Source organism: Rattus norvegicus, chromosome 16, assembly GCF_036323735.1.
Source record: "Rattus norvegicus strain BN/NHsdMcwi chromosome 16, GRCr8, whole genome shotgun sequence".
Taxonomy (NCBI): Eukaryota; Metazoa; Chordata; class Mammalia; order Rodentia; family Muridae; genus Rattus; species Rattus norvegicus.
In genome coordinates, this window is record NC_086034.1 from 81262668 (window position 1) to 81287415 (window position 24748).

General features: G+C 46.8%; 1 protein-coding gene across 5 annotated transcripts in view; it reads right to left on the reverse strand.

The window, feature by feature from the left end:
- The window catches only part of Myom2 (myomesin 2), a 72559-nt gene that overhangs the window by 40201 nt on the left and 7610 nt on the right, over window positions 1-24748 (reverse strand). For all 5 annotated transcript variants that reach the window (XM_039094595.2, XM_063275476.1, XM_063275477.1 and 2 more), the window contains exons 3-13: window positions 24297-24452; window positions 20540-20678; window positions 20252-20409; window positions 19255-19347; window positions 12227-12315; window positions 12085-12135; window positions 8740-8904; window positions 8433-8594; window positions 5853-5994; window positions 4183-4382; window positions 3506-3559 (exon numbers count right to left, since the gene is read on the reverse strand). In XM_039094595.2, coding sequence (XP_038950523.2) covers window positions 3506-3559; window positions 4183-4382; window positions 5853-5994; window positions 8433-8594; window positions 8740-8904; window positions 12085-12135; window positions 12227-12315; window positions 19255-19347; window positions 20252-20409; window positions 20540-20678; window positions 24297-24452 — 1409 coding nt within the window. The remainder of the gene's footprint in view (window positions 1-3505; window positions 3560-4182; window positions 4383-5852; window positions 5995-8432; window positions 8595-8739; window positions 8905-12084; window positions 12136-12226; window positions 12316-19254; window positions 19348-20251; window positions 20410-20539; window positions 20679-24296; window positions 24453-24748) is intronic.

A 24748-nucleotide genomic window follows, 5' to 3' on the forward strand; every position in this document is an offset into this window, starting at 1 on the left:
AAGGGGGTGCAGGGAAGGGGAAGGGGATACCTGACTGCCCTCTGCTTCTTCCTCCGTAAATCAGAGTGGCTGTGCCCTCAGGCAGCACCTCACTGTGTCATCTCTGCTATGACAGTGGAAATACTTGGTTCACTCAACATTATTTTTAACTCAACAGCATTCTTTACTCAACACGCTCCCCACATGTATCTGTGCCTAGACTAAACGGTGAGTCCTCCAGCCAGAAGGCAATAGCTGGAAGGTCCCTGCCTTTAGGAGTTTTATTAGGCTCTGCTGCTTCGCAGAACTACAGGTTTCGCCACAGGAGGCATTTACGAAGCGAGCTGCACCTTCTCACCGTGGTCTTTGTTATGGGGTGTGAATTCCACTGTCTACTCTGGAAGAGCAGGGCATTTCTCCACTAATCCTACATCCCAAGAGAGTGAAAGAGAATGCCATTGCCCCAGCATGCCAAACCTCCCATTTATTCGGGCCTGCTGATAGGAAGACTATCTTCTGCAGTATATATCAGAGCCATTTCTCAGTCATTCAAATGTCTACGTTTCAGTAGGTCCTGCACTTGGCACAGTGCTAGACTGAGGGAGACAGACAGTTATGTAGGATTGTAAGCCACCCTACCTGGGCCATTTCCCTCTGCTGAGTATTGACTAGGTGTCTCTCATGGCTTTGGAGGGCTTCTAGAGATCTATGTTTGACAAAGACCACTAGTTCCACTCGGGGTCACCTCTGCAGATTCCTGCAGAATCCCCAGGTACTTTCTGTGGAACTGTATTTTGTCTGAGATCAGAATTGAAGCACACTCCTTTAGAGACCTTGAGGCCTTCATAGGGTAGAAGACACAAGGTTAGGCTGCTCCTTTGGAGATTGCATACTGCACACCTAAAAGTCAATTCTGGTTGGCAACAGCCCTGAGAGGAATCTCCTCTAATACTTGGAAGAAGAACCAGGAAGTACCTCTGCCTCACTGGTGGCTTCAATCTGATTTGCAATCTTGTTTTAAGAGGAGGAAGAGGAGGAAAAGGAGGAGGAGGAAGAGGAAGGAGAAGAAGAAGAAGAAGAAGAAGAAGAAGAAGAAGAAGAAGAAGAAGAAGAAGAAGAAGAGGAAGAGGAAGAGGAAGAGGAAGAGGAAGAGGAAGAGGAAGAGGAAGGAGAAGAAGAAGAAGAAGAAGAAGAAGAAGAGGAAGAGGAAGAGGAAGAGGAAGAGGAAGAGGAAGAGGAAGGAGAAGAGGAAGAGGAAGAGGAAGAGGAAGAGGAAGGAGAAGGAGAAGAAGAAGAAGAAGAAGAAGAAGAAGAAGAAGAAGAAGAAGAAGAAGAAGAAGAAGAAGAAGAAGAAGAAGAAGAAGAAGAAGAAGAAGAAGAAGAAGAAGAAGAAGAAGAAGGGGGAGGAGGAGGAGGGACAAGAAAAGGAGAAAAAGAAGAAAAAAAGAGGGAAAGGAGAAGTGTGTTGTGTGACTGTGTATGTGCATGTGTATGTGTTTGTGTATGCCTGTGTGTGTGTGTGAGTGTGTGTGAGTGCATGTGAATGTGTGAGAGTGTATGTGAGAGTGTGACTATGTGTATGTGTGGTGTGTGTGTGTGGTGTGTGTATGTGAGTGTGTGTGTTTGTGTGAGTGTGTTTGTGTGTGTGAGGGAGTATGAGAGAGTGTGTGTGTTTTTGTGTATGGTATGTGTGTGAGTATCTGTGTATGTGTGTGTGGTGTGTGTGTATGGGAGAGTATATATTGTGTGTGTAATGTGTGTACAAGTATGTATGTCTATGTGTGTGTTTGTATAATGTGTGAGTGAATATGAGTGAATATGAGAGAGTTGTGTGTTTGTATGTATGGTATGTGTGTATGTGTGAGTGTGGGTGTGTATGTATGTGTGATGTATGTGTGGTGTGTATGAATATATGTATGTGTGTGAGAGAGTGTGAGCTTTTGTGTGTATATGTGTGTGTGTGAGTATGTGTATGTATGTGTGATGTATGTGTGGTGTGTGAGCTTTTGTGTGTATATGTGTGAGTGTGTGATGTGTGTGTATGTGTGTTGGTGTGTATGAGTATATGTATGTGTGAGTGTGTGTGAGTGTGGGAGTGAGTCTGTGTGTGTTTGTGTATGTGTGAGTGTGTGTATATGTGTGAGTGTGTGTTTGTGTGTGAGTAAGTGTGTGTATGTGTGCAAGTGTGTGTATGTGTGTGTATATGTGTGTGAGAATGTGGGAATGTAAGTGCGTATGTGGTGTGTTTGTGTGGTGTGAGTATGTGTATGAGTGTGTGTGTGAGTGAGCGTGTATATGTGTGTGAGTGTGTGTGTGAGTATGTGTATGTGTGTGAGTGAGTGTGTGTGAGTGTGTGAGTGTGTGTGAGTGAGTGTGAGTGAGTGTGTGAGTGACTGTGTGTGAGTGTGTGTATCTGTGCGTGAGTGCGTGTATGTGTGTGAGTGTGTGTATCTGTGTGTGAGTGCGTGTATGTGTGTGTGAGTGTGTGTGTATTAGTGTGTGTATGTGAGTGAGTATGTGTGTGTGTGTATGTGTGTGAGTGTGTGTGAGTGTGTGTGTCTGTGTTTCTGAACAACTTTAAGGAGTTAGTTTTCTCCTTCCATTTTGAGTTCCAGAAATCAAATTCAGGTCACCAGGCTTGACCAGGAAGCACTTCTGTCTACTTCTGAAGTTTCTCTTAACTGTACTGTGATCTAGTCATGAGTCCAACTAAAATCTCAGGATGTCTGATTCACAGTGTGATGCTCCTCTCAGTAGCCCCTCTTTCTACTGCCTCAGGGTGCATGTTAATGAGACATAGTTGCAATATCAAGTTGAAGAAGAAAAATACAATGTAACAAACCAAGAATGCCATCTGACAGGGGAGTCACAACCAATTTCGGTTCAAATGTTAGGGATAAAACTTGCTGAAAAGGTTAAAATAAAAAATATTCTTTCACTAAGAGGATTAGTAAAATGAGGAATTTCAACGGGACTGTTGATTCCAGAACTGGTGTAGAAATCCAGGTATGCACAGTTGTAGTTCTAGCACTCAGAAGGCAGAGACAGGAGGATGCCTAGGATTCCCTGACTACTTGGCAAGCTTCAGACCACTGAGATACCTTGCCTCAAAAAAGCGAGAGACAGAGACAGAGATGTGCAGAGAGATACGGACACACACAGAGAGAAAGAGACAGAGACACACAGAGAGAGATACAGACACATACAGAGAGAGACAAAGACTGAGAGGCAGGAAGAGAGATAAAAACAGAAACAAAGACAGAGTATGAAGTAGTACCTAAGAAATGACAGAGCTGTCCTCTGGCCTCCAGATGCACGTGTAATGTACACGTACACATGCACAAAAAATATAGATAATAAGGAAAGATCCAATATCAGCAGAGAATCAGACCTCAGCTTTCCCTGCAGGAGTCCCTAGAAGAGCACATCCCAGATATGCACACTACAACTTGATCATTGTCCCCTCTGCCCGAAGCCTCTCTCATCTCCAACTCGAGTTCAGAAAGCTGAAGAAAGAGATCCTCACCTTCAAGGTCATCCTGGTAGATGACGATTTCTTTCTCTCCTTCCAAATGAATCGCTGTGAAGAAAAGGTGACAGTGATTTTGACATCCAAGGGTTCCCTGAAGGAAGTGCCCTTCTCCCTAACATGGGGCAAGCTGTGAGCTGACTCAGCATTTAGGCAACAAATTAGTTATCAAGTCATGACGTCTGGTGTTTGGAAGTGTTCTGGTAATTCTTGGTACAATCGGCCCTTTGTAGAGGGTCAAAGGACTCATAATAAGGTGATTCGAGCAAACCACGATGAGGTTCCCACGAGGAAATTTGTGCCACAGAATTTAAAACTGGACACAGAGTGGCTTGGTGTCAAGACATATGTCCCGCTCTATAGTGAAACTGCCATCAAGAGACAGGAAGCATGTGGTTGAGCATCCTAGATTCCAGTGATTGGTAAAGGTAAGAAGTATTGCTGTAAAACACAGGCTCTGCCTGGCTGCCTCCCATTCCTAAAAGAACATCAATCGCCTCCAAGTCTAATGACAGTGCTGATGGAGACGTCAAGAATGGGGAAACATTGCCCTGCCACACTCATCCTGGGGTGCTGTGCTTAAGGCGCCCATGCAGTGGGTAACAGAGAGAGAGCTAACTATGCTCAGGTGTCCCGGACGTTCTCAGTCACTGCTGGGACGTAAGTGAGCATACCTTGCAACCTTCTGAGGTCCACAGGGTCAAGGGCAGCCACAGCATCGGAGATCCTGGAAGGCCTGCTTATGCCGGCGTTATTGACAGCCCTCACGCGGAACACGTACGATCTTCCTTCGAAAAGTCCGGTGACGGGGTACTTGCAGATCTTTACCGGTGCGTCATTGCACTGAACCCAGTTGTTAGTTCCCACCTCACATCTTCAAATGAAAAAGAAGCGTATATGGGAATCCACCAAATACTCAGGGGTGTGCTCTCGTAGAGCATTCGTCACAGGGGAGCACGCCATTTGGATATAAACTCACGCTGCTGAAATACTGACTTCTATTCATAGTGATACAATAAATCTTAAATAAACATTTAGTAAGCTCAATAGGTATCTCTATATGCATCCATAGAGAACAGGTGAACAGACTGATGGATAAATGGATAGAGAGAGATAATAGATAGATGATGGAGCTGATAGATAGAGATAAGTCAGGCAGGATAGGCTAGAAGATGATCAATGATGGGTTATAGATAAAAATCATGAGAAGATGGGAAACAGCTGGAGGGTAAGGCAGATAAGGTGGAGATGTAAATAAATGATAGATAAGATAAAGTGGATAAGATTAAAATAGATGATAGGTAAGACAGATACATAGATGATAGATTAACAGACAGATACATTATCAGATAGATAGATAGATGTTAGATAGATAGATAGATAGATAGATAGATAGATAGATAGATAGATGTTAGATAGATGATAGATAGATAGATAGATAGATAGATAGATAGATAGATAGATAGATAATAGGTGATCAATGAGAAAAGGGCAGATGACAGAAAGATAGCCTCATACATGCAGTTACATGGATAGACAGATAACTTCAACCTTTGTGACTTAAATAATTTAAAGTAATTACGGTTATCAAACATATTTACTCCTCCCAGTTTCTGCCTTCCCTCTCTCTTTACCTCTCTCATTAGAGAACAGGCTTCTAAGAGATGATAATAAAATATAACAAAATAAAAAATAAAGCAAAACTCATTACATCAAAGTTGGACAAGACAAGCTACATTGTTACTGATTCCTTTTGCAGCTGGGGTGGTGAAGCTTTGTGAGATTAGGCCTGGGGACTGATCTCCGTCTCTGTCTCCACTATACATCTCGCTTGAGCTGAGCCAGGGCTGATGTCTTACCAAGGTCCAGCCTAGGCTACTGAAGAGTAAGATACCACTTTCTAGAACCCTTCCCATGCAGAATTCAGAAGACTTCTGAAAATATAGTCCTATCCAGAAACCCGGAAATATGGGCAAGATTAGCCTTTGTTTATCATAGGCTAAGGAATTTAAATGCAGACTTTTATGTAAAATACCCAGGAGAAAAATGAAAGGTAAAAAAATCAGTCTTTTGAGCTCTTCAAGTTATAGAGTTGGACACTTGTGTTTAAAAATACCACCTCACTTGCCCTGATTGTCCTGCAGATTGGACTTGTGGGGTCTCCCAGGGCTCCACCTAATAGCGTCATTTACCAATTACTTCATCAGTGACATTGGAAGACCGAAGTGGTACTACTCTCCTGAATGGTTCTGTCAGCCTGCAGTGACTTTACACATCCAAATGCATTGCCTTTGTAAGGTCACCTGTGTTCCGCCCCTATGGATGGAACGCAGCACACACTCACTTGTCAATGAAGTAGCCAATGACGGGGCTCTCAGTAGTGGTGTTGGGTGGTTTCCAAGTCACGATAACATAGTCTCGGTTGGCATCATGGCACTGCAGGTCCATGGGTGCCCCAGGAGCCCCTGTGACCAGCGGGTCAGCATCTGTGGTGGGGAAATATGTTTGCCGAGGTTACTGCCAAGCCTGCCCACAGACCTCCAAACTCACATCCTCTCTGTTCAGTTTGGTCTTTATCTCTAAAGTATTTGAATGTGTTTATTAACCCAGAAGACTGATATCAAAAAATATAAATGTCGGTGTGCACTTTAAAAAAAAAAAAGCTTAGAATACTTAATCTTCTCCTCTGTGACTTTTTAATAATTTGACCCGAAATTAAAATTCAGTTTTCCCTAATTTTATCTGGTCACGGTGGTGAGCTAGCCTTTGCAACACCTAAGAAATACCAATGGAGATGTCTTGATAGCTCAGATTTCTTAGAAAATGTGAGGATTCAGCAGAAAAATAAGAATAACTTGTGGCCAAATGCCTAGGTCAAGTTTTCCCACACTGAAGGCCACTGTGGCAGCTTAGAAAGTCAATACACTGAGCATTCGATTTTCTTATCTGAAATCCATATTTATTCAGTAGCCATGGCTACTGTGTACCCACAGAAGTCTAAGCATTCTGTGGAATCTGATATAAACCTCCCCAGTGTACTAAAGGACAAGGATTTATTGACATCAAGCCTAGTGTTTCTTCTCCATTCATAACCTCCAGAAAGTGATCAGAATGCTTGAACTCCCCCGGGGTTTGAGTCCTGTTCTTCCTGCTCGTAGTGCTGAGTAAGCAAGACACTCAAACCTGCTTGAAATCATTGCATTTCTATGGTGCAAAACACCCTGCCAGAGACACACAGGGGAATGGAAGGTATCTTTAAATGACGACCCTAATAAAACCCACAAAACTCTGTGGGAGAGCCTGAAACCACAACCTTGAGTGCTTCTGTGATCTTGTGGGACGTGCTGGAGTGAGAGGCATGTTTTCGTTCCTGGGGTGACATAATTTAATGGCAGAGCTCTCAGCGAAGCTCTGCTCTAACTGCCACTGAGAGGGGGAACAAAATATCTAACATCTCAGTTGCTTTTGTATCCCTCCACAGCTGGAGCTGCAGGGGGATGAACAGAGGGGGCAGCTAAAAATGACTGGCTATGCAAGACAGAAAGTATGGTGGCCAGGGGACAGCAGCCATAGCCAGGGTCACCCCAACAGGCTCAGGAAGGAGCCTGCAGAGGACTGCCTGGGTGGATCAGGGCAGAAGCAACTGAGATAGGAACACAGAGCACTGGGCTTTGTAGAGGGAACTCTCTCTCTCTCTCTCTCTCTCTCTCTCTGTTTCTCTCTGTCTCTCTGTCTCTATCTCTCTCTGTGTGTCTCTGTCTCTGTGTGTGTCTGTCTGTCTCTGTCTTTCTGTCTCTGTCTGTCTGTCTCTGTCTCTCTGTCTCTCTGTCTCTGCCTCTGTCTCTCTCTGTCTCTCTGTCTCTGTGTGTGTCTGTTTCTCTCTGTCTATCTATCTCTCTGTCTCTATCTCTATGTCTCTCTCTGTGTCTCTCTGTCTCTGTCTCTGTGTGTGTCTGTCTCTGTCTTTCTGTCTCTGTCTCTCTGTCTCTGCCTCTGTCTCTCTCTGTCTCTCTGTCTCTGTGTGTGTCTGTCTGTCTGTTTCTCTCTGTCTATCTGTCTATCTCTCTGTCTCTATCTCTATGTCTCTCTCTCTGTGTCTGTCTCTCTGTCTCTGTGTCTCTGTGTGTGTCTCTCTCTGTCTCTCTCTGTGTCTGTCTCTCTCTGTGTCTGTCTCTCTCTCTCTCTCTCTCTCTCTCTCTCTCTCTCTCTCTCTCTCTGTCTCTCTTCTGTACCTCCAACAAAATTTAACCCTGGTTCCTCCACAGGAGGCATAGCCAAGTTCTCTGAGCTTTGGTGTCTCCAGCTGGGAAACAGAACAACTTATGGCATCATGAGAATTTTAAATGGTCTGTGCAGATCATGCATGAACACACTTATCTATGCACACCTACATACGTGTACATGACAAGTGTTTACATGCATGCCATCATTGCTAATGCCTGGCACTGTGCCCAGAACATCAAGAACTTCTTTCTCCATCACACAATTAAGGGTAGCACCTCAATGAGGGATGAGCCTGTGCTGGAGGCTAGATAGAAGACAGAGGATTCAGTCAGACCCAGGGCACTCTGCAACTGTGCTGCCGTGCTGCGACCGTAGTAAACAGGAATTAAGTAAATCGGCAGGGATAGAACTGCAGGGTCCTAGACCTAGGTCAGTCTGTTGCACTGGAGTCTAAAGGAGCGTTGCACCTCCATGAGTTGAGCATGCAGCACGGTTACTCTGAGGGTCCTGCTTACTCACAACTCGGGGTCATAATGACTGACATGCCTTGCACTTTGGAGGGGGCTATTTCTTGTCAGGAGAGTGTGCAATGTCCAAGGCAGCCATCCCCTTTCCTGTGTCTCTTCCCTGTCCCCTCCTGCTTTGCAGCTTTTTCCCATCTTTTTCTTAGACTGCCTCCTCCCAACCCCAACTGAGGCACCTCTGACAAACATGAAAGCGCTGTGGTCACTGACTCCACCCCGGGACACGATCCTCAAGGTGTAAAGCCCCTCATCATCCTTGTTCAGGTGGCTGAAGGACAGTGAGGCCTGGCCTTCTCCGAAGAACATCTTGGTCCACTTGGACTCTTTCAGCAGCACATCTGAAACAGAATCAGAGGGCAAGATGGGTTCAGGTGCTTCCCCACCATCTGCTCCCAGAGGCTCCGGGATGATGTTCAAGGTCAGTGCTGGACTGTGTACAACATGTCAGCCGTGTCCCCCGTCCTGATTCACCATGACACTCACCATCCCGGTACCACTCGGCTCGAGGCTGTACCCTCTTCAGATCTGGTGTCACCAATAATGTGCACTTGAGTGTGACCGTCTCGCCCTCTCTTCTGAAGGTGACCCCGAATTTCTCCAAAAACTGGACATCAAAATGTGTGTACGGGATCACAGATGAGAGAGGCACTGGGGCGGGAGGAAATATAGTCAGTCTTACTGTGTTTACAGCATAGGATTTACCCCACCTCAGCCCGAAGAGTGACTCTGGGCAAATCACGCCCACTGGAGTTACAGAATCTTCTTCTTTAGAGTAAACAGTAGGACTGTTCTTATCCATGTGTCGTTTCACAGCGAGAGCACTAGCTAGATCAGGAGATGTCAACTAGAAGCAGAATAAACCCTGCAAATGATCCTGGTGGAGTGTATGTGCTTCAGAAGAAAACCAATAGGTTTTATTTATTTGCTTGTTGTATCTCTGGTATAGGGGGTTACACATGCTGGGTACACACAGCCACTGTGTACAAGTGGCAAGTACTCTACCACTGAGCTATATCCTCAAGTCTTTGTTGAGCCAAGGTCTTAGTATGTAGCTCAGGCTAGCCCTCAGCTTGCACTCCTTTTGCTTCCGAATCCCAAGTACTGGGATCACCGGTGTGAACCACTTATCTGAAATGTAAAATTTTAAAACCAAAAGGCATGTGTGGTTTAGGAATGCATGCATGTAGGGAAAGTTCAGAAACTATCTGCAAAACGGAGATGGTGGTTTTGACTTGGGAGGGTGGGTGGTATGCTGGGAAGTTCTTACTAACTCCGTGATGGCTCCAGTCCTTTAAGAATAGCTAAATCATGGCTGAACTGTGTGTAATTTACAGGGATTGACTCTGTGCCCTGTGAACGTGACACTAAGCACAAAAGTGCAAACCTGATAATACATAGAGATAGGTAGATAGATAGATAGATAGATAGATAGATAGATAGATAGATAGATAGATAGATATAGACAGACAGACAGACAGACAGAGATAGATATAGAGATAGACAAGCAGACAGACAGAGCTAGATTGATAGAATAGATAGACAGACAGACAAACAGACAGACAGAGATAGATAGATAGATAGATAGATAGATAGATAGATGATTGATAGATAGATAGATATAGAGACAGACAGACAGACAGACAAAAAGACAGACAAACAGATGGACAAAAAGACAGACAGACAGACAGACAGAGAGAGATAGATAGATAGATAGATAGATAGATAGATAGATAGATGATTGATAGATAGATAGATATAGAGACAGACAGACAGACAGACAAAAAGACAGACAAACAGATGGACAAAAAGACAGACAGACAGACAGACAGACAGACAGAGAGAGATAGATAGATAGATAGATAGATAATAGATAGGTAGGTAGATAGATAGATAGATAGATAGATAGATAGATAGATAGATAAATTTACATTTGCTGAAATGTGTAGTGAACACAAGACCATCTACTGTCATTGTGATCTGAAAGTATTTTGCAACTAACATAGATATGTCAGGTCTCTCTGTTCAGAAAGATAAAACTTTAATGAAAGAAACCCTGCAGCAAGGCAGATAATCTCAAATATCCTAGTATTCAAGGTGTTCGGGACTCCAGACCTACAGACCTCCCTGTATCAACCTTGGCCTGCCTCGTGCTCCTGAGAGGTTTAATACCAGGCAAGGGTTGGATGTTGGCCCAACCCAATAAAACTCATGCACTGAATATATATTTGGTGGTTGCCAAAAGATCTACCCTCAGGAAATTCTTCGTGATTAGGCCTCATGTATAAATGGAACCCTGACCAGGACAAAGCCCACAAGGAAATTCAATTATGGGAGAAGCACAGGCCAAACTTAAACCTTGCCCTTAAACCATATGTGATCTACATTTGAAGTAGGTCTTCTCTGGTGGCCTCAGCCTGGTGGCCTTCCTCACCTGGTCCAGGTCAGCACAGCTCTTGGGCCTCCCAGGGAAAGCCCAGCCTGGGTCACAGGGAAATGCATATCTTGTGACAGGGTACCATAGGTCACTATGTCCAAGGAGTCTACTTGCTGATAGGGAGAGGCCAAATCCATTAAATTCAGACTCCATTTTAGAGAACCCAACCTAAGCTTGAACTCAGGTAAACTTTCAGGCAGATACCTAGCATCAGTTTCCAAGTTACCCCCCAACAAAACCCGAGCCTAGCTCCAGTCTCTAGCATCACCCCCAAGACCTGTGTCTCCAGATTATACCCCCAACAAGATCAATGTCTCCAGGTTACTACCCCAACAGATCTGTATCCCCAGGTTACAAACTCACACCCCCTGACCTGGACCAGGTGAGGAAGGCCACCAGGCTGAGGCCACCAGAGAAGACCTACTTCAAATGTAGATCACATATGGTTTAAGGGCAAGGTTTAAGTTTGGCCTGTGCTTCTCCCATAATTGAATTTCCTTGTGGGCTTTGTCCTGGTCAGGGTTCCATTTATACATGAGGCCTAGCAACCACCAATGCAGAGGGAAGCAGAAATTGTTTATGATATGACTCCTAGCACCAGCCAATTATGTTCAAGGCCATGGTAGCTCTCCAATTAGACACTTACACACACACACACACACACACACACACACACACACACACACACAAACACACACACACACACACACCACTTGTAGCTTTCTATAAAGCCTTGCGGGACCCCCCCCCCCCATCAAAACCATCCTACATGACAGTGTGCTTGGTGGCCCCTAGCTAGCTCAAATAAAAAGGCCCTACTGTGATTGCATCAGATCAGCTCCCTGTCAGTTTTGGGGGAAATCGCTAACATTTTCCTAGCGCTACAATAGGTACATGGTGTTTAAAGGCAAGCAGATCGGTGTTGCCATTGACAACAGAGCAAGGGCCACATGCTTCTGAGTACCACTCATGAGGAAGAAGTTTGTTGGATTCTGAGGCAGTGTGTACCATTCTCCACATATCCTGGCTGTGTGTCCTGTTTAGGTCTCAGGTAACTGCTCTGTGTGAATGGCCTGGGGACTTTCAGGAGCATGTAGCATCCCCATGCATGAGATATGGTGCCACCATAAATCTGCTTAGGAATTTCTGTTCATTTCTTTTTCCAATTCAGATATATTCGCTCTACAGGTGATGGTTTCGGCTGTGTCTAAAAGCATCAGCTTTTGAGTAGAGAAAAATTGTCCCATACTAACCCTGGCTGAGGGAAACCCAGAAAGGTATTAGAAAGTTTAATGAAGATTTTACTCTGAAAAAAAAAAAAAAAAAAACCTCTTCTCACCTCCCTGCTATGTCACTAAACATCTTTTGAGACAAAGACACTCAGGTGTACTTACATCCAATTGGGAGTCCTACTGAGTGGTAGGGCTCCTCATCTCCTCGGTACCCTGTGGGGGGAAATTGGGTGAATGTGGTACAGAAAGAGACAGGCAAAAACAAAGGCTTTCCCCTACCCAGGGGCAGACAGCAGGAACGCACTTCTCACCACCACCGCAGCATTGGTAGACACTTGTCCATGGGGATTCGTTGCTACTGCTGAATAGGTCGCTGTGTCCTCAAAGTCGGCCCTTTGGGAGAGAAAGCACATTTGTGAGAGGCTCTGACACAGTCGACATCCTGAACTTGAACAAAGCATTCCTAGAAAGCGAACCCATCACTTGTGATTTATTAGAAAACAACGCCAGCTCTACCTTGGAACGCAGGGCAGGGCATAGTATTAATTATAGATACTAATGAACGCCTGACCCCAGCCTATGCCAAACCTGCACTCTCAGAAAGGACGGGTAGAAGTGCTTCCAGGAATTGTTTATTTCCCTCTCAAGGAGAAATCGCTGGTCTGCCTGACCTTGTTTTTCAGCCTAGCCTGTTGTTTTACTGGGTCACTGGGAAGTTTCTGGGACCTTGGGCCACAGAAGAACCCTTCCTGCTGGGACGATAAAAACCCATGTTTGGGAGAGTCCTGCCACTGTTCTAGAAAGAGAAGTTTCCTGCCTGGGGCGGATTGATCTCTCCCTGACTCAAGGTGTCCCAGAAGGTGGCAATTGGTTCTGACTTCTATGATGTCTTGAGACTGTGCCCATCACTGCCATGTTCTAAATGCTTCTGATATCACAGCAACAAACCAGCTGCTGAGAGCTCATTGGAGCCCCTGGCAGGAACCAGAACTTGTGTTTAAGATCTGAGCAGAAACTCATGAGCCTTCCTAAGCATGGAGCATCCTACTGGTCAAGTTAAGCAGATCCAGAACCCCACCTCATCCCCCAGAAGGACTTCCAAGCCAGTAGCTGATGTTGAGAATTGCAAATGGTATACAATCTCCAGACTGGAATGACCCACACAGGCATCATTAAAACACTAAGGCTCAACCCCACCTAAGATGTGCGTACGTGTCTGTCCCAGGAAGACCATGACCTTAAAATGGCAAGGTCCTGAACTCTCTGGTGCAGAGTTCCCGTCTCCCACGCCCATCCTTCAGAAGTGAGGTCACTTCTGTGCTTGTGAACTCACACCCTTTCGACTTCCCACTTCATCTGACAAAAGAGAAGCAGGCAGCTTTCTGTAGTCTGATTTATGCCAGGTTCTCTGTTGGGTCCTTGTTGGGGATGGGGGGTGGGAGGCGGTGAGGGCAGGGGTTCTTGCTCTCACTCTCTCTCCTGTGTGTGCATACATGCACTCATACTTATGTACATATATATATATATATACACGTGTGTACATGCATACGAGAGCCAGAGGTCATCCTCCGGAGTCCATCCTTTAGCTACCGACTTTTGATTTTTGAGACACGGTTTCTCATTGTCCTAGAGCTTAGGATTAAACTAGGCTAGGTAGACCAGAAAGCCTGAGGTTTCCACATGGCCATGCCTCACCGGCACTGGGATTCTGAGCACGCGCCCACTCTTTCATGTAGATTCTGGAAATCAAACTCAGGTCTTCACACTTGCCAGCACTCTATTGTCTGAGCCATATTTCCAATACCACAACCCTTAGCCACTGTCTTATATAACATTGTCTCGGATCCTAGAATTTGGCGCTTGGAGAGATTGGAAAACAAGATCCCCATGGCTCTGAAGGCCACATTCCTGCTGCTGCTTCCCTCCAAGATGGGGGGGGGGGATAGTACAAGTTCACTTTTGAGAAAGGAAAACTTTACCCAAGTCTTTCCTTAATTTACTTTAAAGTAAATTAAGCCAGCATTCCCAGGAACAAAGAAAGCCCCGTTCTTGGTCATCTAACTCTCTTCGATATAGCTTTTGAAGCTGCCAATATTTTCTTTGACCAAAGAATTTAATATCTCTAGGAAAGGGGAGAGAATTTTCAGACACCCATACCGCCTGCCAACTCCTTTCTTTTCTCTCGGGAGTTCAACCCACTTTTGCTGTGTCAGACGTGACGTCTGGCCCCCTTTCAATGCCACTGCCTGCAGGAATCAACCCAGCCCCGTCCATCTGGACACTCACAACAGCACATAGCGTTCCGTTCACCTGGGAGGAATGACTGCCAGCTGCCACCCACCAGCCCAGGGCAGCGCTGGCCTGATCCGGATCAGCTATGCAGTTTGAAATTCTGCAGACACTTCTACATCAGTGCAAAAGAACAGTGTAAGGTGCAGCAGAAAGTTCCTCATTGTGGATGTTCACCTCACTGATGCCCACCTCCGCTAGCAATAGCACAGCCAATGGGGAAAATGACAGCTTGCTGACCACGGGCGTGGCTGGAGGTCCTGGGAAGCTAATGGAAAGAGGCAGTCTCCTGCAGTGACCAACTGAGCCTAACAGGGGCTAAAAGGTGGCACAGAGGAAGCTTGGAAGTAGGAACACAACACGCAGAGCAACCACCCAGCAGAGAGCAGAGATCATGGGGAAACTTGGGCAGGATTTCCAGGAGGATCCCAGAGGGGAAAAAAAGACTGCCCTTGGCCCTGGAGATCACCCCGTCCTCAGAGCTGAAAAGAGGATTAACACCTGAGCCAGGGAGAGACCTCAGAGGCGTGTGGACACAGACAGTACCTGGGTATCCGGTCAACAGCATAGATCGCACCATCTCCAGTTCCGTCAAGAGTCCTTCCTGTTAATATGGTGGTTTCCAAACCAAGTTTCATTGCTCACGCTGCAAATTTCATCTACGTCTAAACCCACAGTAAATGCCTGTGCTCGGCCATGGCACGTCCTGCTTGCACAGCTTAGGACAGTGCTGAGAACTCTGTACGGTACGATTTATATAGTACGTCATCTGTCTGTGCCTAGACCTCAGCAAGCTTCGACCAGCTCTGTTTAATTGGGGGATGTCCTTTGAGTTCAAGGTAAAATCTTGTTTCTGTTTATAACTGCTCCTCCTGGCAAGTCAGGGTCATTCTCGATACTGGTCAAAATGAACGAGCATAGAAAACATGGTCGCCGAGGCTGTAATAGTACAGCCGTGACACCTTGGTACCCTGCACTGCCTCGAGTCAGCTCTCAATCCTCATCTCTCAACGTTATCCCTCTCTCCAAAGGTATTAAACTCCTAAAGTGCTTTATAAGGGTGACTTTGACGATCGAGACAACGTACTTGAAAAAGTCTCGAAGTTTTATAAACAAGTACGAGCCATCGTCATCACTTAAGGTTCATTGGCTCCATCCCTGCACCTAAAGTTGGGAGAGCGTCCCTGCTCCCCTGCACAAAGCTGCCTTTCTTCCCCAGAACTCCTGCAAACCCTCTGAGGTGTTCCCGAGTAAGGAGGAGCTGATAGGGCACAGAAGAGACAAAGCTTGTCATCAAGTGGACCACTGGTGACAGGAACAAAAGGTTGAAGTGGTCACCAGCAGCCTCTCCTCAACTCCCAGCTTGCCCTAGGCTGGGGCATGAAGATGGGACAGCGCCACCTAACGCATTAGCGCTGATTAGCTCCTCTGTTCACCCATTAGCACTTCTATCCCTGAGCAAGGGCACAATGGCAGGAGTTAGGAGAGCGTCTGATGGGAGAGATGCTTCCTCCTCTGGAGCTGAGCCACTGTGTGCGCCTGTGCCTAGGAAAGCAGGCTCAGACGGCATGGACCACAGCTTCCTTCCCATCAGTAAGAAAGCCGTGACCTGCCAAAAGATGAGACCCCCTTGGTTTATGACACCTGTTGTCTAGAATTGGGCGCATCCAGATGAGTGCCGGGTGGGCAGGGTGCAGGTTAGAGCTTCTAGGATCTTGCTTTGTCTTGTTCATTGTGCTCCTGGGTGTTTTGTCATACACAAAACATTGGAACAGTGGTATGCGTGTACACAGTGAATACCCATGCATGCATAGAAGTGAACACTGTAATGTTCTACCGCTGGGTGTGGTAGAATTGTAGGAAACAGGGTGCCTAGGGCAGGGGCAGAACGGGAGGCAGAGAGGACGTCTGAATGGTTCTGGGAACCGCACCAAACTCTGACTTCACCGAAGGCTTAACTTGGTGAACTCTGACCTCATCCTCAGCGTGTCCCAGGTGGACCTTCCGTTCCCTTCTGCTCCTCGGGGCCTCACGGGGAGTGTTCAGCAAACCCAGATTCTAAATCTAGCCTTTGCTTCATGCTGAGAGAACTTGAGAGGTTTTACTTTCTGTTGGGATGGGTTCCCAGAATAGGAGGATTTTTTTTTTTTTTGGTCTCAATTTTTACTTCCATGGGGCACGTTTGCCTCTCAGAGTCCCAGTGTAAAAAAAAAACAGAACAAAATGAAACAAAAACAAACAAACAAACAAAAAAACCCCGCCTCAACAGAGCTTCCTTCGAGAATTAATGAAATGTTATCTTTTCTAAAGATGGGCGGGCAGCATTGTAAGCGACTTCCTCATTGGTGGTAGACGTAAGTAGAAATCTGACTCGGGGGTTAACTCATCTGACTTTCCATACCAAAGTCTGAAAGGAGCTTAAGAAAAGTTGAGTCACGAAAGCATTCTGCAAGAGCAGATGGTGGTGGCCACGCTGCAAACAAGAAGTGAAAGGGGCTGTTCTGAATGCCACTCAGAATCAGAGAGAAAAAAACCCTTTGGGGGAAAGGGGACGGGGGAGAAGGAGGATCTCTTTACAGCAGCCAGATGAAAATGTGTGAGTATTTGTACCATGGTGCAGGCTGCAAGTTCAAGTTCAAACAGTACCAAGGAGTTGTTAAGTGACTTCAGGATTCAGCTGCAGAAGCCGGAGTGTATCCGTAGGAGTAAATGTCACCTCAGAATACAAGGAAAAGCTCATTCCACAGCCAGCTAGAGAGGAGGACAAGGCATTCCACAGCGCAGACACACCCCAGATCAGATGATCTGTAGCTCAGCACTTTGGAAAGAACAGCTGAGCTGAGCTATAATTTGTGGGGTTTCCTAACGCTCTTTTCCTGGAGAATATGCAATTCCCTTGTTCTGCTAAGGGCGTCCCAGGAGAGAGAGGAAGAAAACGAAGAGATCTGTTGGTCTTGGCAAGTGTAAGTCAAGAGACCTGGGTTTCTGGATCATTCCATCATGGCCTCCCAGGGCCAATTAGCTTAGTTTATTTTAGGTGTTTCTTCACTGTTTAAAGCCAATGTTATTCTGGATGTAAAGTCTGATTAGTGCCAACATTGGGTCAGGGTGTGACTATTTTCATGCTCATTCAAATCCAACCTACCCAGGCCTGCCGGTCAGACAGCACCTACCCCAGGGACCAGATAAGCTGACATCAGTGTTGTCCCCGAGAAAACTGGCACAGGATTACTGCCCACTGACCCTTGGATGTCAAGGGAAGAGCTGCTGTCCACAGAGTGCCTGTGCTCTGGAGACCGCCCACCCAACTGACTTCTCCCCGAGCTGTATGCCTCCACCAGGGACACGTGACTACCCGAAGTCTCCTGGTTCCCTCTCATTCGCTACTCCACATATGGTTCCTTATTCTTGAGTTTCAGTGTGAGCTTGACACTGGTCACCCATGGGGATCCTGTCTGTTCACCTCAGCTTCTAAGACCCCTTTTAGCTTCAGCCAAGCTAGCATCCTCCCCGTTCTGCAGGTCCCCTGGGCTACAGTCCTATCTCTAGTCACCATTTCTCCTTCCCCTTTCAGCCCCAGCACCTGTGCACTTCAAGAAACTGTTGGAGATTCTTCACTCAGACACCCAGATCCTACCCACTACCCTTTCACCTTGGAAACTCCACCCGAGAAAGTTGCCCCCAGTCCCCATTATCCATGACCTGCCACCCTAGACCTAGTTCTCCCCTCGTCTGCCTGTTATTCAGCTATTGTCAATACAGGACACCTCCTGGACGCCAGAGAGCAAGTTCAGTTTTGGTGGCCACCTACGTACCATATCACCTAGAACAGCACCTGGCACTCATTTGGCTTTCAATGAACGACAGAAGAAACCAATCAACTATGAGGCTAGGAGTCCAAGCTTATCAGGGGGGCGGGGCTTCCAGCTTAGCAGGGACTGGACAGCTGTGGAGGTGTGGCTCTTACACAGGGAAGGGAGGGGCCCACAGTCCTTCGTGGCTCAGGGACAGCACTACACTGTCCTCAGGCCACCAAAATGATCTCAGGGATGGGGAAGTCTGCCCCACAGAGAAGCAGGAGTCACAAGGAAGCACATAGGAAGAGGAAGAAAAGCTGAGAGGCGGAAAGAAAAATCTACCTCAGCTGCAGGGTCAGGCCCTGACAGAAGGCTTCCAGTCAAAGCAGGTTTCTGTTAGGGCAGGGCCTCTAAAACACAGCCCAGTCATGTGGCCCCTTCCTCCATTTTTAATGGAGCCCCTTATCCATTTCCATCAATGAATGGCTGGTCACCCCAGCCTCCTGCTGCAACTTGATATCCTAAGGCAGGGTGGTACCCACTAGACGGGGGGGGGGGTGTTGGGGGATGAGGGGAGGAGGCAGCAAGGGCTTCTCATTCTCTTATAAGTCGGTAATGGGGGAGGACTGGGAGGAAAAGAGGTGGGGGCTGCAATTGGGATTTAATGAATAAATGAATAGTGAATGAATGAATGAATAAATGAATGAATGAATGAATGAATGATAGAATCCTGCTGGGTGTGCTTATCTACTACTCCTCCCCCCAGGAGCTTCCTGCTTTAGCTTTCCATCCGTGGACCACACCCTCTTCTTGGCTCTGGTGCCCTGCTCCAGATGTGCTAGGGGCTGAACATACTTCTCCACTGTCTGTCTTGGAATGAATGAATCTACCGTGCCATCGGGAACAAACATCAGAATCATTTCATCTTCTACAAAACCCAATACAGTATTAAAATATTTTAGTGAAGAAGAAAACTTTTCATTCTAAGCCAACATCTAGGCAAAAATACAGGAAGGATGAGTCTGTCTGTGTGTGTCTGTGTGTCTGAGTGTAGCCTGTGTGTGCCATCCTGTGACTCTTCCCGTCACCCCTGTCAATCAAGCTGGCCCAGACATACTGATTTCTCTGTCTTGACCTCCCGAGTATAGGGATCAGGGTTTTACCACCTCTCCCAGCCGGCTTCTGCTTTACGTTTGTACATGGTTATAGGATGCGGCCCTGGCACACACCGACTGTGTATCCTCACCTGTTGATCTCCAGAGTGTGCACTCCGTACCTGCTCTCAATCCGGTACTTGCCTGGCTCCCCTGCCTGGCAGATCAGACTGCCGTCTTTGTACCTGGTGGAGGGAAGCATTCATTTGGTATGCAGGCAGATATGCTCTTGCAGTTTTGTCCCAGGCTCCTTTGCGCTCTAAGAAACGTCAGTTCCTCTTTCCCCGTCCACTAGGACAAGGTGCTCTGATCTAGCTAGCCCTTCCACAGGAGGCAGGAGTTGTGCCATCCAAACAGACATATCTACTTGAATCCACATATCTTGTGAACTCAGAAGTTATTGTTCCATTTAGAAAGAAATGTAGCTGATGCTAGCCAGGTCCCAGCCTGGTCTAACAGGCTACATTGTAGTTGTGGAGCCTATGAGGAAAATATCACAGAGTACATAAATCCTTAGTTTTGGAAGCTCCAAGCCCCCTGCCCCCAGCCTATAAAGCAGAGTTCAGCCACCCACAGGCTGTATTACAGCTGGGCAAACCTTGGTATCCCTCCTTGCCTCCTAATGCCATGGATGGGCTGCGCTACAAGGTGGCCAGACTCCTCCCGTGAGAGAGCCAGGGCACAGAATTTATACAGCAGTCCATGATTTCAATAGTCAAGGAACAAGCAGGGGCTGCAGGGCCTAAAGATGAGGATTTACAGCTTCCCTGCACGAGCCCTCCTATAAATACAGCAGATACAAGGACTCTGTGCAAGAAGTCAGCAGCGAAGCCAGTGCACAGACGATGGCCAAGGCAACAGACATAAATGTCTAGGCAGGAAGCAAAACTCTTCCACAAGATGTTCTGAAAGAGCAGTCAATGTCCCTAAAATCTGAATGGCAGAGCATTAATTAGACAGGCATTTTGAATGCTGGGCATGCTTTCCCCAACATGGACTTGTGTGGGTCTATACAACAGGCTCAAGGGCATGCACACCTCCCATGCACATAGCTCCTGAAGGAAAGCATCCCTCCATGCTGTCTCTCACCATTGCACCACAGGAGTGGGGAATCCTTGTACAGTGAAACAGAGCCTCACAGACATCCGCTCCCAGATGGTGTGGGACCTTAACCTCACCAGGATCTCAGGGGCCCTGCTCAGCCGGTCTTCAAATGAGCTTCTCTCCAAAGCCAGATTGTCTGCCACCTATGGGCAGAAGGGAGGGTGGTGAGGGAGGGTGTGGCAGGAGCAGCCCACTATTGGAGAAGGGCTAGACCATTTGCATGCAGACAAACTCTCCTTCTATACACCCCGAAGAGCTTGCAGGTCCTCCTACCGTCTGCTCCAGGAAGTACTTGTCCAGCTTGTTCCGAGCCTGTGTCCGTGCCAATTGTACGTTCTCCTCCAGCTGGGCCAGCTCACTGAGGAAACGCTGCCTTTTGGCTTCTCCGTAAGAAGCCGCTAGAGACCGGTACCTAAGAGAACCAAGAAGCTCCGTTGGTCATAGGACAAGTGGCACGGACAGACTAGAAGGATCTTCTCTGTGTACCCATCCCTCAGTGTGAAGGGATAAAAGAAGATGACAGGGGAAAGCAAAACAACTTTTTCTGCTTACGCTTGCCTCTTTCTTTTCAGCGTGTGCCAGCCTACACAGAAAGTTATAAAGAACAGCAGAGTGTGGTCTGTTAATACAGCTATGCACAATGTATGTCCCTTGCTCTCTTTGGCATGAGAGACAGGACTGAAATACTTGGGCGCTCCTTAGAGTCCTTCAGGAGCAGGCGCGTGTGGGGCACTGGAAAGGATCCTTGCATTAGAGGTTGAGGAATCACAGTGACACACCAGTCTTACATCTGGGGGATCAGAGCCATCCCTTTCTGTCAAAGCCAAGGACCAATATATACAAGACTGGACTGGTGTCTACAGGAATGGTAAGCACTGGTGCTAACACTTAGGACTGGTGAGAGTGGGATCATACAATGAACGATCCTGGGCTCCCGTCAGTGCTCCGTGGGGCACCATTCATCCTCCCCGATACCCTGCAATGTAGTGGCATCATCACCCTGAACCCTGGAATCACTCCTAGGAAGACTAGCCCAGTCTACTCTCAAAGGAAGAAGTGACCTCAAGATCTGACGTGGGACTCCCACTAGGCTCATCCTCTCCCACTGAGGCCAGACAAAGGCAGCCCAGTTAAAGGAACTGAGTTCGCAGACAGGCCACTGCTTTAGGGACAGCCCCACTCCAATTGTTGGGGGACCCACATGAAGACCAAACTGCACATCTGCTACACCTGGGGTGGGAATGGGGGGCTGGGTGTAGCCCCTGTATGCTCTTTGTTTGGTGGTTCCGTCTCTGGAAGCCCTGGTTAGTTGACTCTGTTGGTCTTCCTATGGAGTTCCTATCTCCTTGAGGGCCCTCAATCCTTCTCCCAACTCTTCCATAAGACTCCCCAAGTTGGCTGAGGGTCTCTGCATCTGTTTCAGTCAGCTGCTGGGTGGAACTTCTCAGAGGACCCCCACCTCTCAGAGGAGAAGAGAAGGGGGATATAGCTAGAGGGACCGAATGAAGAGAAGATGGGAAGGGGGGGTGGTGATTGGGATGTAATTGAATAAATAAGAATAAATTATTAATTAATTAATGGAAAAACATCCACTTTTATAAATGAATGAATGAATGAATGAATAGGTCTGACAATGGAAAGATTCCTACATGAGTAATAAGAGTAACAGGCCAGTGGGGTCAGTTCAGGGCTAGTCAACCCCACGCCTGTAACCTACACCCACCAAGAGGACTGACCTCCATGGTTGGCTAAGAGCTGAAACAATATGGGATCAGGCATCATGACTGAAAAGCAGACTCAAGAGTCAGAGAACCCAATGCAGCAAACACTCCAGGTGTCATGAGGATTTCCATCAGCTGACCCTGGGTGCATAAGCAACAAGCCAAGCATCCGGGTTAATGATGGTCGACTTCCTCACACTACAGTGGAGACCTGAGGGCCGGGAGCTTGCGTCGGATACTCAAAGTCACACTGGACTATAGCTCTCAGACCCGTAAGGACACAAGCCAGATTTCCAAGGTCCAGTCTCCAAACATAAACACATTCAGAAGATTCCTTTCCAAAACTCCAGATTGAGCACTTAAAACTCCAGATAGTTTGGATGCCCCGTGTAGCCCAGGCTGACCTTGAACTCACTAAGTAGCCAACGATGACCTACACTTCTGATCCTCTTGCCTCTACTTAGTTACTGAGGTTACAGCCATGCACCCAGACCTGGTATATGTGGGATCAGGGATGGTGTCCAGAACGCTGTGCATGCGAACTGAGCTGCACGCCCCCCCCCCGCCCACAGAGCTTACGTCTAGAGGTCATTCTTTAACACCAGAAGCCTCAGTTTATAATAACGTTTACACAGTTTGCATGGTACAATATGCCTAAGGCATTTACAAGCTAATTTGCTGCTTCTTAAAGAAGGGATGAATAAATTTCATATGTATAATCCCTACATGTAGCATACTTCATGCCTATCCTTTGAAGGAACTCCTTAGGTACAAGACATTTCTAGTAGGTCCTTGAGTGGGCAGCGTCCACATGCTTTTGCATGATGAGCCGTTATCTTAATGCAAGACGTGAATTCTAAATTACAATTTCACTGCTTGAATATTCCTGTAGGATGTAGTTCCTTGTAAGAACTGTTAAACTTGGTGCATTTTATTCTTTAGAAACACATTTTTTTTTTTTGGTTCTTTTTTTTCGGAGCTGGGGACCGAACCCAGGGCCTTGCGCTTCCTAGGTAAGCGCTCTACCACTGAGCTAAATCCCCAGCCCCTAGAAACACATTTTTAACTAACCAAACAGTAGTGTGAGAATTACGAGATGCACACTTGAAATAGTCTTTTAACTTTGACATTGCTGAGAATTCCTAGAAACATGAATTTGCTATCTCTGGATTTAAAAAAAAAAAAACATCAGGATCTGAAAACACTAAGAGTCTTGCTTTCAGCTCACTGTATGATACAATTCTAAAATATATCATTGTCGTTGAATAAACACTCTTTTTAAACAACTGAAAAGAAGAAATGTCCTTTGAGTTCTTCATCACTGGCCCAGCTACTCCATTGTTACGCAACATTCAAGTGAAGCGTGCTTACCAGACTCTTGTGTGTTCTTCTGATTTAAAGAGATTTTTTTTTCTTTTTCAGAAATGTTAGGGAGCAGTTGGAGAGATATATAATGGTTATGAAATATTCGACTGCTCATTTTATCCTCGTTATGCTTCTTTTTAATTATCGTGGGTATTGTGTCCATGAGTGCCAACGCAGGAGAAAGCCAGAGGCATAGGGTCCCCAGGAACTGGAGCTCCCGGTGGTTGTGAACCTCCTAGGAATCAAGCTCAGGTCCCCTGTAAAAGCAGCAAGTGTCTTAGCCATGGAGCCCTCCCTCCAGCCCTCCTCGTGTTAATCTGGAAAGACCAAAGTACAGCCAACAGCTGTTCCGCCATCACCTGGATAGATTTTGTAACTTCAGGACTGACATTTTTGGCTGGTCCTTCTCTTTCCTATGACAGTGCACCCTCATGAGCCAAACGCCATTGAAATCTAAGATATGATGATTTATAGGACCCTTCACAGCCCTCGGTGTCCACAGAGACAGCTGTTTAAACACTGGCTACCTCCTCTGGAGATGACCTTGCTCCAAGGGACAGCGGCCCTGTGATGGAAACCCAACTGTGGAGTGTGAGGTCTGAGGCACCTGATGCTCAAGCTTAGAGAAAAATGGGGATCTAAGTGCAGAGGATAAGCCAAACCAACATCTCGGCCCCGGCCAGTAGAATGATGGAGATTCGATCCAAATTCTTTGTGTGTTGGGACTGACTTCAATGGTAAAGAGTAAACGAAGGAGGGGAGAGCATTCAGTGCTGGTTGTTGGCAAGCCGGGCTTCTCTTGGCTGAACCTCCCCAGCTAGCACCCCCACCCCCAACACACACACACACACACACACACACACACACACACACACACACACACACAGGTTCTCTCACACACAGGTTCCCTGGACAGCAGCTGACAGAGGATACAAAGAAGTTACCTGTTTTCATTTTCAACTTCCTCCTCTTCTGATGCGCTCATCCGCTTTGCACAGAGCCTACAGGTCATGCCCTCAGCGGAGCTCTGACTGGAAGCTCTCTTCGAAGAGGACCTCTCCGTAAGAGACCTCTGGGATGATGATTGACTGGACGCTTGCCTGAACAAACAGCGAAAATAATTAGATGTGCCAGAAAATGACTAACATGTATGGTGACACACAACGCTTCCTTTCTATGCACCCAAATCCTCCCTGAAGTATACACATGTGCACCCAGAGCATAAGCACACATGTACGCATGCATGTACCTCTACGTCCATACAGTTGCACCTGGGCATGCCTGCATTCCTGTATATGCACACATACCTCATACAGAGGCACACACATACACCAATATATATCACACAATCACAAGCAGGAACAGGCATATCCATGGACACACACACACACACACA